Below are 13,295 nucleotides of genomic sequence, written 5' to 3'. Positions count from 1 at the left end.
CATCATAATGGGCTAGCAAATAACAATATACCTAGTGGGCCAGTGGTTTACTTATGTTAGATATCTAGTGGTTTATCAAATAAAAATATCCCTGGTGGTCCAGTGCTTAGGTATGTAATGTATTTAGAAGTGTAGAATAGAACCACTGGACCACCAGGGATATAGTAATTTGTTAGACCACTTGATATATCACATACTTTACCACTAGATGATAAGGATATTTCTAGGTATGTAATATATCTAGTGTTCTAGGAAATACCGATGTCCCTGCTGGTCCAGTGGTTAATTATACAATCTATTCATCCAGGAAATACCAATATCCCTGGTGTTCCAGTGGTTATATTAAGCAAAACACCTAGTGGTCTAGAAAAGAACAATATCCCTAGTGGTCCAGTAATTAAGTACAGTATGTATCATAACTACTGGACTAGTAACTAGTAGTCTAGCAGCTAAGCATGTAATATATCTAATATTGTATTGTATAGTGTATAGTATTCTGCAGAGAGTAAATGTTAGAATAACCAAATCTGTTGGTTATATATGTAATATATCTCGTGGTCTAACAACTTACAATATCCCTGGCGGTCCTGTGGTTAATTATATACTCTATTTGTCTAAGAAATAGCAATATCCCTGGTACTCTATTGGTTATGTATGTAATATATCTAGTGTTCTAGAAAATAATAACATCTCTGGTGGTCCAGTTCATAATTATATAACTATTAGTCTAGAAAATAATATCCCTGGTGGACCAGTGGCTAATATACTATTGGGCTAGGAAATAACAACATCTCTGGTGGTCCAGTGGTTAATTATATAACTATTGGTCTAGGAACTAATAATATCCCTGGTGGTCCAGTGGCTAATATACTATTGGTCTAGGAAATAACAACATCTCTGGTGGTCCAGTGGTTAATTATATAACTATTGGTCTAGGAACTAATAATATCCCTGGTGGTCCAGTGGTTAATTATGTAACTATTGGTCTAGGAAATAATAATATCCCTGGTGGTCCAGTGGTTAATTATATAATCTATTGATCTAGAAAATAATATTCCTGGTGGGCTAGTGGTTAATTATATAACTATTGGTCTAAAAATAATAATATCCGTGGTGGTCCAGTGGTTAATTATATAACTATTGGTCTAGGAAATAATAATAATAATAATAATATCCCTGGTTGCCCACTAGCTTATTCTATAATCTATTGGTCTAGGAAATAACAATATCCCTGGTGGTCCAGTGGATAATTATATAATCTATTAGTCTAAAAAATAACAATATCCCTGGTTGTCCACAGGTTAATTATATAAGTATTATCCCTGTTATTAACTATAATTGATAACATTATCCCTGGTGGTCCTGTGGTTAGTTATAGAACTATTGGTCTAGGAAATTACCAGTGGGCCCGTGGTTACAATAAGTAAATGACGCAGTGGTCTAGAACCCCCCATCTCCAGCCCAGTTGTATACTGGGGCCGTTTGTTACCCACCTTGTCCCCGTTCCCCGCAGTGCCGGCCCCTTTGCGCTCGCTGAATGTTTCCCAGTAGGATACACACATACATTTCTAGTTACTCGTCTGCGTTCTTCCCGGTGGTTTAGATGCAAGCACGGGCCGCGGCACAGATGCTGCAAGCACTACGAAGACAACTGTATCTCTTACTGCATTAAGGTAAGCGCTGATTGCTAGCAGATGTGGCGGAACCCGGCCAGCATGGCCGACACACGGATCTTTTGAAGACTCTCGTTGATAAATTCCACTACATCTACACGAGCCAACGTTTTATGTCATCCCTCCGATCCTCAGCCAAGAAATTCAGCATTATCTCCTTTAATTGAGGTTAGACGATTAATCAGTCCCGTTAGCTAGTAACGACCTGACCCAGACTGGTGAACCCACTCACTGCTGTCTGCGGTGCACATTCACCTTAAAGGGGTTGTCCAGACGTAGAAAAACATGGCTGCTTTATGTCACAATCGACTCCGCACCTTTTGACACTCTGTTAAAGCTATTTATACTTGGCTGCAATACCACACACAACCTGTAGTCAGGAGTGGAGCTGTTTTGTTTCTTTTTTTGTTGGAAGAAAGCAGCCATGTTTTCCTATCTCCAATTTTTGTTAAAGGTTACTTCCAAATGTTCTGCCTACTTCTCATATATCTCTGAACTCAGTTGTCAAGATATTTGCTTGCTATCAGTGAAGCAATGAAAACACCCTTGTTTTTGACTGCTAGCAGGCAGCTCCCCTGATGGCTAGTAGGGCTCACAGCTGAGAATAGGATACATCTACATAATTACAGTAACCACCCGGACTCCAGACTGATACATTGTAGCAAAGCAGCACAGCTGCTGCTGATGTTTCGCTCACTGAGCTTTGTCTAGAGTGCTGTCCACAATCGAATCCACTTCTGAGATGAGAGTAGGATTAGCTAGATTGTATCCCAATTGTATCCAATCTAGATAATCACAGTAACCACCCGGACTCGAGAATGATACACTGTTACAAAGCAGCAGATTGATGTGTGCTGTTGATGTTTCGCTCACTGAGCTTTGTCTAGAGTACTCGTCACAATTGTTTCCATTTCTGAGATGAAAGTAGCATTGGCTAGATTGTATCCCAATTGTATCCAATCTGGAATATTACAGTAACCACCTGGGTTCCTGAATGATACATTGTAGCAAAGTAGCACAGCGGCTGCTGATGTTTCGCTCAATGAGCTTTGTCTAGAGTGCTGTCCACAATTGAATCCACTTCTGAGATGAGAGTAGGATTAGCTAGATTGTATCCCAATTGTAGATAATTAATTACGGTACCCACCTGGACTCCAGACTGATGCATTGTTACAAAGCAGCAGATTGATGTGTGCTGCTGATGTTTCGCTCACTGAGCTTTGTCTAGAGTACTCGTCACAATTGTTTCCACTTCTGAGATGAGAGTAGGATTAGCTAGATACAGGTTTGCTGTCACTGAATGTAAGCACTAAATGTGTTTTAATTCACTGACAGCAACAAAGTATCTGTAAAATTTCAAGAAATCGAAACCCAAAGCCTCCGATTCATCAAGACTGTCATTTTTCACCCAATTTCACTTTATGTTAAAATTTTGCGACTTGTCAAAAGCTTTTTGCTCCAGCTTTAGGCAATCGGGACCAAATTCCCCTCTTCAATATTTCCATTTTATGAAACTTTTGGAAGAGCATCCAATGACGGAAGAGCCGTAAACATCTGGATAATAAAAACCGCCACCACATTGTTAAGGCGCAGTCAGAATGCCATATCAATCGGTATTTTACGAGTATTTTACACATACAAATATTGTAGGTAATTGGGGAGTCTTGGTGCAAGCTTTGTCTGTGATACAATAGCGCCATCTGGTGTCAAGAAAGTGTATAACCACAGTTATTCCATAACTGCAATTTGGGAATGGATGAATGTTTAAGATGACATTTTCTCACACAAATAACCTAAAATGAGAGAAATCCCAACAAATGGTCTTCATTTAAGTGCAAAAAGGATTTCTTTAAAAAAAACATCTATTACACGCATTTTCAATCTCAGAAGATGTGATTGTTACATGCAGATATGCCTGAGATTTGTTATCAAAAGATTAATAAATACAAGACAAAAACCTTATCAGATTGAACTAAGTAGTAATTATGCATCTAAAATATGAAGCGGAATTCCAACAACTACTGTTCCTATGTACAAGAATATAACTACTATAATACTGCCCCTATGTACAAGAATATAACTACTATAATACTGCTCCTATGTACAAGAATATACGGTAACTACTATAATACTGCTCCCTATGTACAAGAATATAACTACTATAATACTGCCCCTATGTACAAGAATATAACTACTATAATACTGCTGCTATGTACAAGAATATAACTACTATAATACTGCTCCTATGTACAAGAATACAACTACTATAATACTGCCCCTATGTACAAGAATATAACTACTATAATACTGCCCCTATAAACAAGAATATAACTACTATAATACTGCTCCTATGTACAAGAATATAACTACTATAATACTGCTCATATGTACAATATAACTACTATAATACTGCTCCTATGTACAAGAATATAACTACTATAATACTGTCCTCTATGTACACGAATATAACTACTATAATACTGCTCCTATGTACAAGAATATAACTACTATAATACTGCCCCTATGTACAAGAATATAACTACTATAATACTGCTGCTATGTACAAGAATATAACTACTATAATACTGCCCCTATGTACAAGAATACAACTACTATAATACTGCCCCTATGTACAAGAATATAACTACTATAATACTGCCCCTATAAACAAGAATATAACTACTATAATACTGCTCCTATGTACAAGAATATAACTACTATAATACTGCTCATATGTACAATATAACTACTATAATACTGCCCCTATAAACAAGAATATAACTACTATAATACTGCTCCTATGTACAAGAATATAACTACTATAATACTGCTCATATGTACAATATAACTACTATAATACTGCTCCTATGTACAAGAATATAACTACTATAATACTGTCCTCTATGTACACGAATATAACTACTATAATACTGCTCCTATGTAAAAGAATATAACTACTATAATACTGCTCCTATGTACAAGAATATAACTACTATAATACTGCTCCTATGTACAATATAACTACTATAATACTTCTCCTATGTACAAGAATATAACTACTATAATACTGCTCTTATGTACAAGAATATAACTACTATAATACTGCCCCTATATACAAGAATATAACTACTATAATACTGCTCCTATGTACAAGAATATAACTACTATAATACTGCCCCTATATACAAGAATATAACTACTATAATACTGCTCCTATATACAAGAGTATGAGTACGTCTAAGAGGTTTTCTTCCAGGATTACCCTGTATTTACCTACATCACTTTCCCATTACATCTGACCATCTTCTCAATCCCTGTTGAAGAAAAGCCTCCCTACAGCATGATGCTGCCACCACCATGCATGATGGCGGGGATGGTGTTTTCAGGATGAAATGTAGTCTTAGTTTTCCCCCACATTTAGCATTTTCCATTTAAGTTCAAAATGTTCAGCTTTGGTCTCATCTGATCAGACCACCTTTTTCCACATGCTCGCTGTTTACCCTACATGCCTTATTGCAAACTGCAAATGGCACTTCTTGTGGCTTGCTTTCAAAAATGGCTTTCTTCTTGCCACTGTTCCATAAATATTTGTGGAATATACAACTAATAGTTGTCCTGTGGACAGATGTTCCCAACTGAGCTGTGGATTCTGCGACTCCTCCACAGGGACCATGGTCCTCCTAGCTTCTTCACTAATTAGTGCTCTCCTTGCTTGGGATGTCAGGCTTGGTGGACGGCCATGTCTTGGTAGGTTTGCAGTTGTGACATACTCCTTCCATTTTTGGATGATGGATTGAACAGTGCTTTGTAATATGTTCAGAACTTAAGCTTATTTACCCTACTTTACTCTTCTCCACAACTTTATCCCTGACCTGTCTGGTGTGCTCCTCGGTCTCCATGATGCTGTTTGATCGCTAATGTTCTCACACAAACCTCTGAGGCCTTCACAAATAAAATAATTAGAAAACCATGTATCATTTACTTTACCCTTCACAAATACTTGATACTTTATGTATATCACATAAAATCCCAATAAAATACAATTAAGTTTGTGGGTGAATCGTGAAGAAATGTGTTTTTGTCCATTTATAAAGTAATGTTTCTGTTTTCTCCAGGGATTTATACGAATGTTCAGCGTTGGGTACTTGATCCAGTGCTGCCTCCGCATCCCGTCCACATTCAGACAAGTGTTTACAAAGCCGTCCCGGCTGATCTCGCTCTTTTACAACAAAGAAAACTTCCAGCTGGGGGCTTTCCTGGGGTCTTTTGTCAGTATTTATAAGGTGAGGCCACTCCAGAAATGGTTGTATGTGCGGCTACATTTATTTTTTCTTGGAGAGACTCCAAGTGACTGTGCATCTAAGCTGTGGTCATAGAGGAACAGATGCCACCATAACCGAGGACAATACAATACAGGCAGTGACAATTCGCTAAACCATAACCATTCTGTCTGTCCACACAGGGTACAAGCTGTTTACTGCGATGGGTGCGTAATCTGGATGACGAGCTTCATGCACTTATAGCTGGTAAGGCTTTTGAGACTGAAGGTTGGAGATGTGATCCCGTCAGTAAACTGCATTTGTCTCTCTTTGGGGAAAAAAGGGTTTTAGTCTCTTAATTGTCCTGCCAGAAAGGCCTACAAGAACAATCAGCCGACTGTTGACAACAGTGGCGTAACTATTAAGACATATGTGTTCAACCTTCTTGTAGTAATGTCTCCATCTTGGCCCCTTTGTGTAATAATGTCTCCTGTTTTGGCCCCATTCTGTTATAATGTCCCCCATCATGGTCATTCCTGTTATAATGTCCCCCATCCTGGGCCCCTTTCTGTAGTAATGCTCCCTTTTTTGACCCCCATCCTGTAATAATGACTCTTTACTGTAATAATGTTCCTCATCCTGGCTCTGTCCTGTAATGTGTCTTCCATCCTGGTATAATGTCCCCATCTTATAACAATGTCCCCCATCCTGTGCCCCTTCCTGGTATAATGTCCCCCACCCTGGGCTCCTTTCTGGTATATTGTACCCATCCTGGGCCCCTTCCTGGTATAATGTCCCCCACCTTGGGCTCCTTTCTGGTATAATGTCCCCATCTTGGGCACCTTCCTGGTATAATGTCCCCCTCTCTGGGCTCCTTTCTGGTATAATATCCCCATCCTGGGCTCCTTCCTGGTATAATGTCCCCATCCTGGACTCCTTTCTGGTATAATGTCCCCATCCTGGGCCCCTTCCTGGAATTATGTCCCCCACCCTGGGTGTCTTTCTGGTATAATGTCCCCATCCTGGGCTCCTTCCTGGTATAATGTCCACATCCTGGGCCCCTTCCTGGTTTTATTTTCCATTCTGCTACACTTTAGCAACACATAAAAATTAATGATTCTTCTTGCCTTCCTCTGCTCCCACGATGTGCAGCATCCTCTTCTATAGCCTGCAACTGATTTCTTTGTTCCAGTCATGGACGGTACATGACATCACTGCCATTTGCCGCTCATGACAGGCACGCCGACGTCAACTGCTGGCTTCTGATTGGCCAGCAGCATGTATTGCAGTGCAGGGAGCCGCTGCGTCTCTGCAGTGCAATACACTTCAGCTGAATGTGCGTCCTTGGATGGACATCCAGCTGAAATAGGCGCTGGCTGGTGCCCATCTGGCAAGGTCCCTTTTGCGATCGCAGAGGGTGTTAGATTACGCCACCGCTTGACAAGATTTAGAATTATCCTTCTCTGCCCTTGTATTTACAGTACCTCTTTTGCTGCCTATTCATCATTTGTGTTTTTTAGATAGTTTTTTAAGTAATTTTTCTTTTTTTTTTTTTTTCTTGTGGTATTTGTTGACTTTTTTTTTTTTTCTCTAAATTCACCAACATGGCTCACACGTCTCATGAACATTGCGCAAGATCAAAAATAGAAAATAAAAATTAGTTGCACATGAAATCAATTTCGGGATGATTTGGGGATTGCAGTACGTGGTGGTGAAAAAATTGTGACTTTTTAAAAAGTGGCAAATGATGAATCAGCCAAAAACATCTGGAAAAACTAAACCCTGCCAACTATAGAAAAACTAAAAAAAAAAAACATAACGAACAAATAAAATAGTAATTGTGGAAAAAACGGAAATTAAAAGATGAATACAGCACAAGCAAATGTAGACAAAAGAAAGTGCCGTAATTCTAAGTTGTCGCCGCCAGTATGGGAACTCGAGGTCTTATAGTTATGAAAAACTAAATGACTGAATGACCATCACAGACCCCCCTCCTTAGACCCTCAGTATAGAGCAGGGGAGTACAGACTTTTTAGGTGACTGGGCCAGAGGTTGTGCGCCCCTGTCTTGACGACCCTTATCAAGAGCATCATATCCCTTCGGCACAGTTGGGCACCCATCCTATTGCACCAGTGACTGGGGTTGTGTAGCTGAAACTGTCTTCATTGAGTGTATAGTGACCCAATGGCCATAACTCCCAATGTCCTACTATGTGTTTTAGGTTTCCTTGCTGGAATCTCCATGATGTTTTACAAAAGCACCACAATTTCCATGTATCTGGCATCCAAACTGGTGGAGGTGAGTGCATCATTGGCTTGGGATGAGTTCATTACGGGCGACAGCTCTGTGCAGAGTCTTTAAACTGGTTCAGTAACATAGAAAGGTTGTCCACGGCCTAGATATTGGTGGCCCATCTTTAAAATCATCTCCGTTGTTGCACTTAGTGATAGAAGGCCATACATCTGTATATGTCCTATACAGTCTCTGGCCTCCGTGGTCGTGTGCGGCACACACAAGCGCGGCCACTAAGGACAGCCATTGGCAGAAAGAGTCACATGCACACGGTTTGTACGCCATCGGAGTGGAGCAGAGCAGTCAAAAAATGGTCAATGATGGTTTTTTTTAATCATATTTCTTGGCATCTCCTTTATTACTTGTTTATTAAAATTCCCAGAAATCCACTTTAATTACTTGAGAGTTGAGATGAGCGTATGTGAAATTGTTTGTTTTTCATACAAAAAAGAACACAATTATTCATCCGTGTGTACATTTTCTATATCCGTGTGTCTGTTTTCTACATCTGTATGTCTCTATTTGCAGACACATGTTTCAGGGTCTTGACCCTCCTCAGCACAAAGCATGAGATCTGATTTGACTGCTTGAGAGATCTCTGACTTAGGTTCTAAGGAATAACATCTCTCCTTGTGGAGAGTGACATGCCTGACATGCAGTCTCCTTTCTCTGGCATTTCAGGCATGTCACTCTCCTCAAGGAGAGATGTTACCCCTTGGGCCGGTGTCACACTTGCATGTGCAATGCGGGAAACTCGCACTTCAATACCCAGAACTGCCGCCGACGGTTCGTACCGGAACGTTTATCCGCATAGAAATACATTAAGCCGCACACTCCGGTCCCGAGTGCCGGTTATTGATACGAGAGACTCGCACGAGTTTCTCGCATTGCTCACGCAAGTGTGACACTGGCCTTAAACGATCAGTCAGCCAAATCAGATCTCTTGCTTTGCTCTGAGGAGGGGCAACACCCAAAAACACGTGTCTGCAAAAAGAGATTCTGGTTTGGCTTTAATCCTAAATTGTATAGTAAGGCTCGTTAAAGGGTTGATATTGACTCTTAGGATTGCTACCTGAAATAGGTGGCTCTAGAGTTCAAGCCCTCTTCCTCTCTGAAGGGGCAATTTGCATATTTAATTATCCAGAGGAGCATTGCATGGCCTATAAGTCTCCTTACACTGGCATGCCAGGCGTGTCACTCTTCACAGGGCAAACGTTAGCTCTTCAATATAGAGACAGCACATGCCCAGCTATAGGCACATCTGTACTAGCCTTTAATTTTATAGCCACTTATATGTAGACATTGTAGGGGGCTGCAGTAGTAAATATTGGATTGGCTGTAGCACCCTACAGTGGAGTTAGGTCACCATCAGGCCTCGTGCACATAGTAGAGTTAATAGCTTGGAGCTCTATGACGGTGTGAAGAGACCATATGGTGCTGTATTCTATCTCTATCAGTTGGCACTCCATGTGACGCCATATGATACCCCTATACAACACCATACACTCCCCTATCCATCTAGACGAGCATACCCCCACAATACAGCATGTGATGGAACGGCAGCGGGACAGAAGGGCCCTATACACTTTTTGGATGCCATATATTTTTTGTTACAATCGATCTCATCTATTCGGAGACTCATTCTACCCTTGTTATTGCAGACAATGTATTTCAAAGGGATTGAAGCCGGAAGATTTCCCTATTTCCCTCATGCAGATAGTGTCATCTACGCAGTGTCTACAGCGATCTGTTTCCATGCAGTAAGTAGCGCAGTTTAAAGGTGGTCTTTCAATTTAGAAAACCCATAATCCTGTACCCTGTTAGTGAATTTTGAGCTAATGGACGGGGTCCTAGCTTAAGGATCTGCTTCTCTGGGAGGAGAACTTACTCTGGAGGACCAGAGTTGAATCCAGTGTGTAATACTTATTTTCCCCTGTGGTGTCGCTGTTGGAAAATTGAACACTTCCTGCTAGATTTTGTCACAGATGATCGCTCGGACTTCTAGCGGGAGGATGCTTTGTTATAATCTGATACAAGTAGGAATTGTCCAAAATGGAGACCTCTGTTACGGTTTCTGCATACAATCAATAAAAGCAGACAATCTGCAAATAGAACAGTTTCAGTGCATCAAAAAAAAACTTAAGAATTAGTCCTAATGAGAAATCTATAATTTTGTGTCTTCAGCCTCTATGCAGACCTATCTGTTCCCTTGGTTACAGACTACAAAGTCTGTAGTCTGATCCCGCCGTCATGTTGCCATCCATCTGTCTTCTACTTCTCGTAAGCATATATTCGGTAGGTTAGTGATCAGTAGAGGACAGGGGACTGGCAGTAAAGGAGTATGACTGCAGGATCAGACTTCACTGGTTTTGTTTGTAGTCTGTTACCATGGATACACATAGCATTGTATAGGAACTGTAAGCATAGAATGCTAGGAAACTTTTTATTAAAAAATGTTTAACATTTTTGATATTTTAAGAGTTCAAGGTCTTGTTTTATTAGAGAGTCGGCAACAGGGTAGTCCATTTTTGATTGATTAGACTCAGTCTTGTTTTTCTTTAATACGCTGAAGTGAACTGTGATCGATGCACTTTTTTAAAAATTATTTTTATACGTCCCTTAGGCTGTCCTGGAAGTTCAGAATTTAAGGCCGTCTTACTGGAAATTTCTCTTGAGACTTACAAAGGGCCGGTAAGAAATCCCATTCCATTAAGCTTGACTTTATGTGAAAGATCTCACAGAGGGTTGTACAATTTGGTTAACCCCTTTCGACACCCAACTTCAGGTCAAAATCTGCATTGAGATCTACTGTATGGGTTGTGCAAATTTTGTAGCAGATTCTGTCTTAACATCATAAGGAGGATCCCTATCCCCGCTCGTCTCCCCTGGTGGGAACAGCCGATCACCAGAGGTTGGATGAGCCAGATCCACGATCATCAGTTTATCACCAGGGCGGTTTCATTACAACCATGAGTAACAATACATCTAATTTATTGATGGATGATCTATTTTCTCATGTATTAAGTATTTCATAAAATTGCATTCATATCAAGTTGCATTGAAACACTAATTTTGGACACCCATGAAAATTGTCCCAACCACACCTATCCTTACTTTTTAACGTTCCTTTTACTATGAAGGACATTTACAATTCGAGAGGGTTTTGACCCATATGCAAAAGTACACCAAAACGTGTGTCTTCTTTATATTTTTAAGTTAGGCAGCCATTATTTTCCATAGAGTTCCATGTTTAACGATAAACAACGTACACATTGATGGGTTTGTGAGAATATAGCACCAACTTAGAGAACTACAGCCAAAAAAGATCAAAAACAGCAACAACACCACCAAGATAAAACCAAGCAATAATAATCTCTGTCTGCTTCTCCACTGTTAGGTTTGCGTTTATGAACAGGAAAGCCTTGGACGTCTTTGGTTCTGAAGCTTCTAAGAACTTCAACAACTTTATACCTAAACTGGACCCAAGATTCACCGTCGTGAAACCAGAGTTACCGATACATTTCTCCTGAAGTTTCGCGCCCTTCTCCCATGAAATAAATGTGAAGTCTCAAATTCAGAACAAATTTCTGAAAAAAAAAAGAAAGAAAAGAAGCGGGATCTTGTAAGCTTCAGTCCAGTATTAACTAATTTTAGTTGACCAGTACGAAGATGAGTTAATTGTTCTTGAACGTTTTGGTAGATTATCGAATGATCCTAGTAGAGATTCAAACCAGACGTGGAGGTGTCTCCAATATCCTGGCAAAATATAAAAAAAAGTAATTTATACTGGGCTAAAATTATTATATCTTATTATTGATTGTATCTCAGATGAACTAACACCAATTAAATGTCTTAATTTTCCTCTGCATAAGATATTTAGCAGACTTCTCGATGAGGTGTAGGTATCTGGAGGCTTTGAGGTCACCTACCCCCCGTGTTGTGGACCAATACGGACATTTGATACTGAGTAGTACTTTATGTTTTCTCTGTAGTCCATGTTTTGGAGCATGGTGGATGCTTTATCTAACCTTTAGTGCGAATTTCGAAAATCTCCTTTTCGAAAAGCTCCTGTATTATTGAGAATGTTTGGGTTCTTTTTCAAGAGATTCTGTAAATTGGAAAAGTTCTACTTGGAGGTGAAATGTTTCAGATGTCATGATCTATCTCTCTCTCTCGCTCTTCGTGATGATGTGGGTGGACAATTAAAAAATTAAAAGAAGATTGTAACCATTGGGGATATTTAGCTTTTAGACCGGAGTAGCCAAGTAGGCGTTTCAGTTGTCAAGGTCTTTGTTCTTGATATGTTTTTTTTTTTTTTTTTAAATGAATGTAATAATTCCTTTCTCATTGTCAAGAATCTCCAATCAATCCATTTATACTTTTTGTAAACAGATCTGAGAAAGTAATGTAGTTTGCTGCCTTGCTTTTTGGTCAAGTTGGCCTCGTAAAATATCTTTCTGGTCACCATGTTCGACACATATTAAAGGTAGAAGGGAAGGTTCAAAAAAAATGTTCCATATTTATTAAAGGCAGAAGGGAAGGCTCAAAAAATAAATTGTCACTGAGGTCCTCCCTTTTTTTTTCCAAATGTTCATGAGCTTCGATGAGCTTAACAGGATGTATCTCAAGATTGAGTTCCTCCCACGCAGAGCTGTAAATATAGGAGGCTGCACATGCACACATTATCTTCTATTGGAGATCTAGAAACTGCTGGGATTGCATGTTCAGCCACCCTTCCATTCCTGGACTTTGCTCCATTCTCGAGATAGAAGTCCAAAAAATAGGACCTGCGTCTACCAATGTTTATGGTATATCCCATCAAGTAAATTAAAAATGTTTGAATAGCCATTTAAGGAATTGTCCTGCCCCTGCTTAAGCTAAATTTCTTATACTCTTACACTTCTGTTTTTTATTGTTGATTTTTTTTACCTTGAAACTATTTTGGCAGTCAAAACCCCCAGAATATAAACCCAGTTCAGTCTCTGTGAGAAACGCAAAGGCAGAACAATACTCGTAAGTTGGTCATTAAATGTTGTCGACTACCTTGGCTTCCCGTCTTGACACTGATCAT

At 39.7% G+C, this 13,295-nt stretch overlaps 1 protein-coding gene across 1 annotated transcript in view; it reads left to right on the top strand.

The window, feature by feature from the left end:
* Positions 1 to 12,095, top strand: part of TMEM135 (transmembrane protein 135) — a 369,074-nt gene extending 356,979 nt beyond the window's left edge. The window contains exons 9-15 of the mRNA XM_077298574.1: positions 1,604 to 1,673; positions 5,789 to 5,956; positions 6,136 to 6,199; positions 8,154 to 8,230; positions 9,886 to 9,984; positions 10,848 to 10,915; positions 11,622 to 12,095. Coding sequence (XP_077154689.1) covers positions 1,604 to 1,673; positions 5,789 to 5,956; positions 6,136 to 6,199; positions 8,154 to 8,230; positions 9,886 to 9,984; positions 10,848 to 10,915; positions 11,622 to 11,754 — 679 coding nt within the window. The 3' untranslated portion in view covers positions 11,755 to 12,095. The remainder of the gene's footprint in view (positions 1 to 1,603; positions 1,674 to 5,788; positions 5,957 to 6,135; positions 6,200 to 8,153; positions 8,231 to 9,885; positions 9,985 to 10,847; positions 10,916 to 11,621) is intronic.
* The last annotated feature ends 1,200 nt before the right edge of the window (positions 12,096 to 13,295 follow it).

This window comes from Ranitomeya variabilis, chromosome 3 (genome assembly GCF_051348905.1).
Source record: "Ranitomeya variabilis isolate aRanVar5 chromosome 3, aRanVar5.hap1, whole genome shotgun sequence".
NCBI lineage: Eukaryota > Metazoa > Chordata > Amphibia > Anura > Dendrobatidae > Ranitomeya > Ranitomeya variabilis.
The sequence above is the reverse complement of the archived record's forward strand: the minus strand, read 5'-3'. Positions and strand labels throughout refer to the sequence as shown.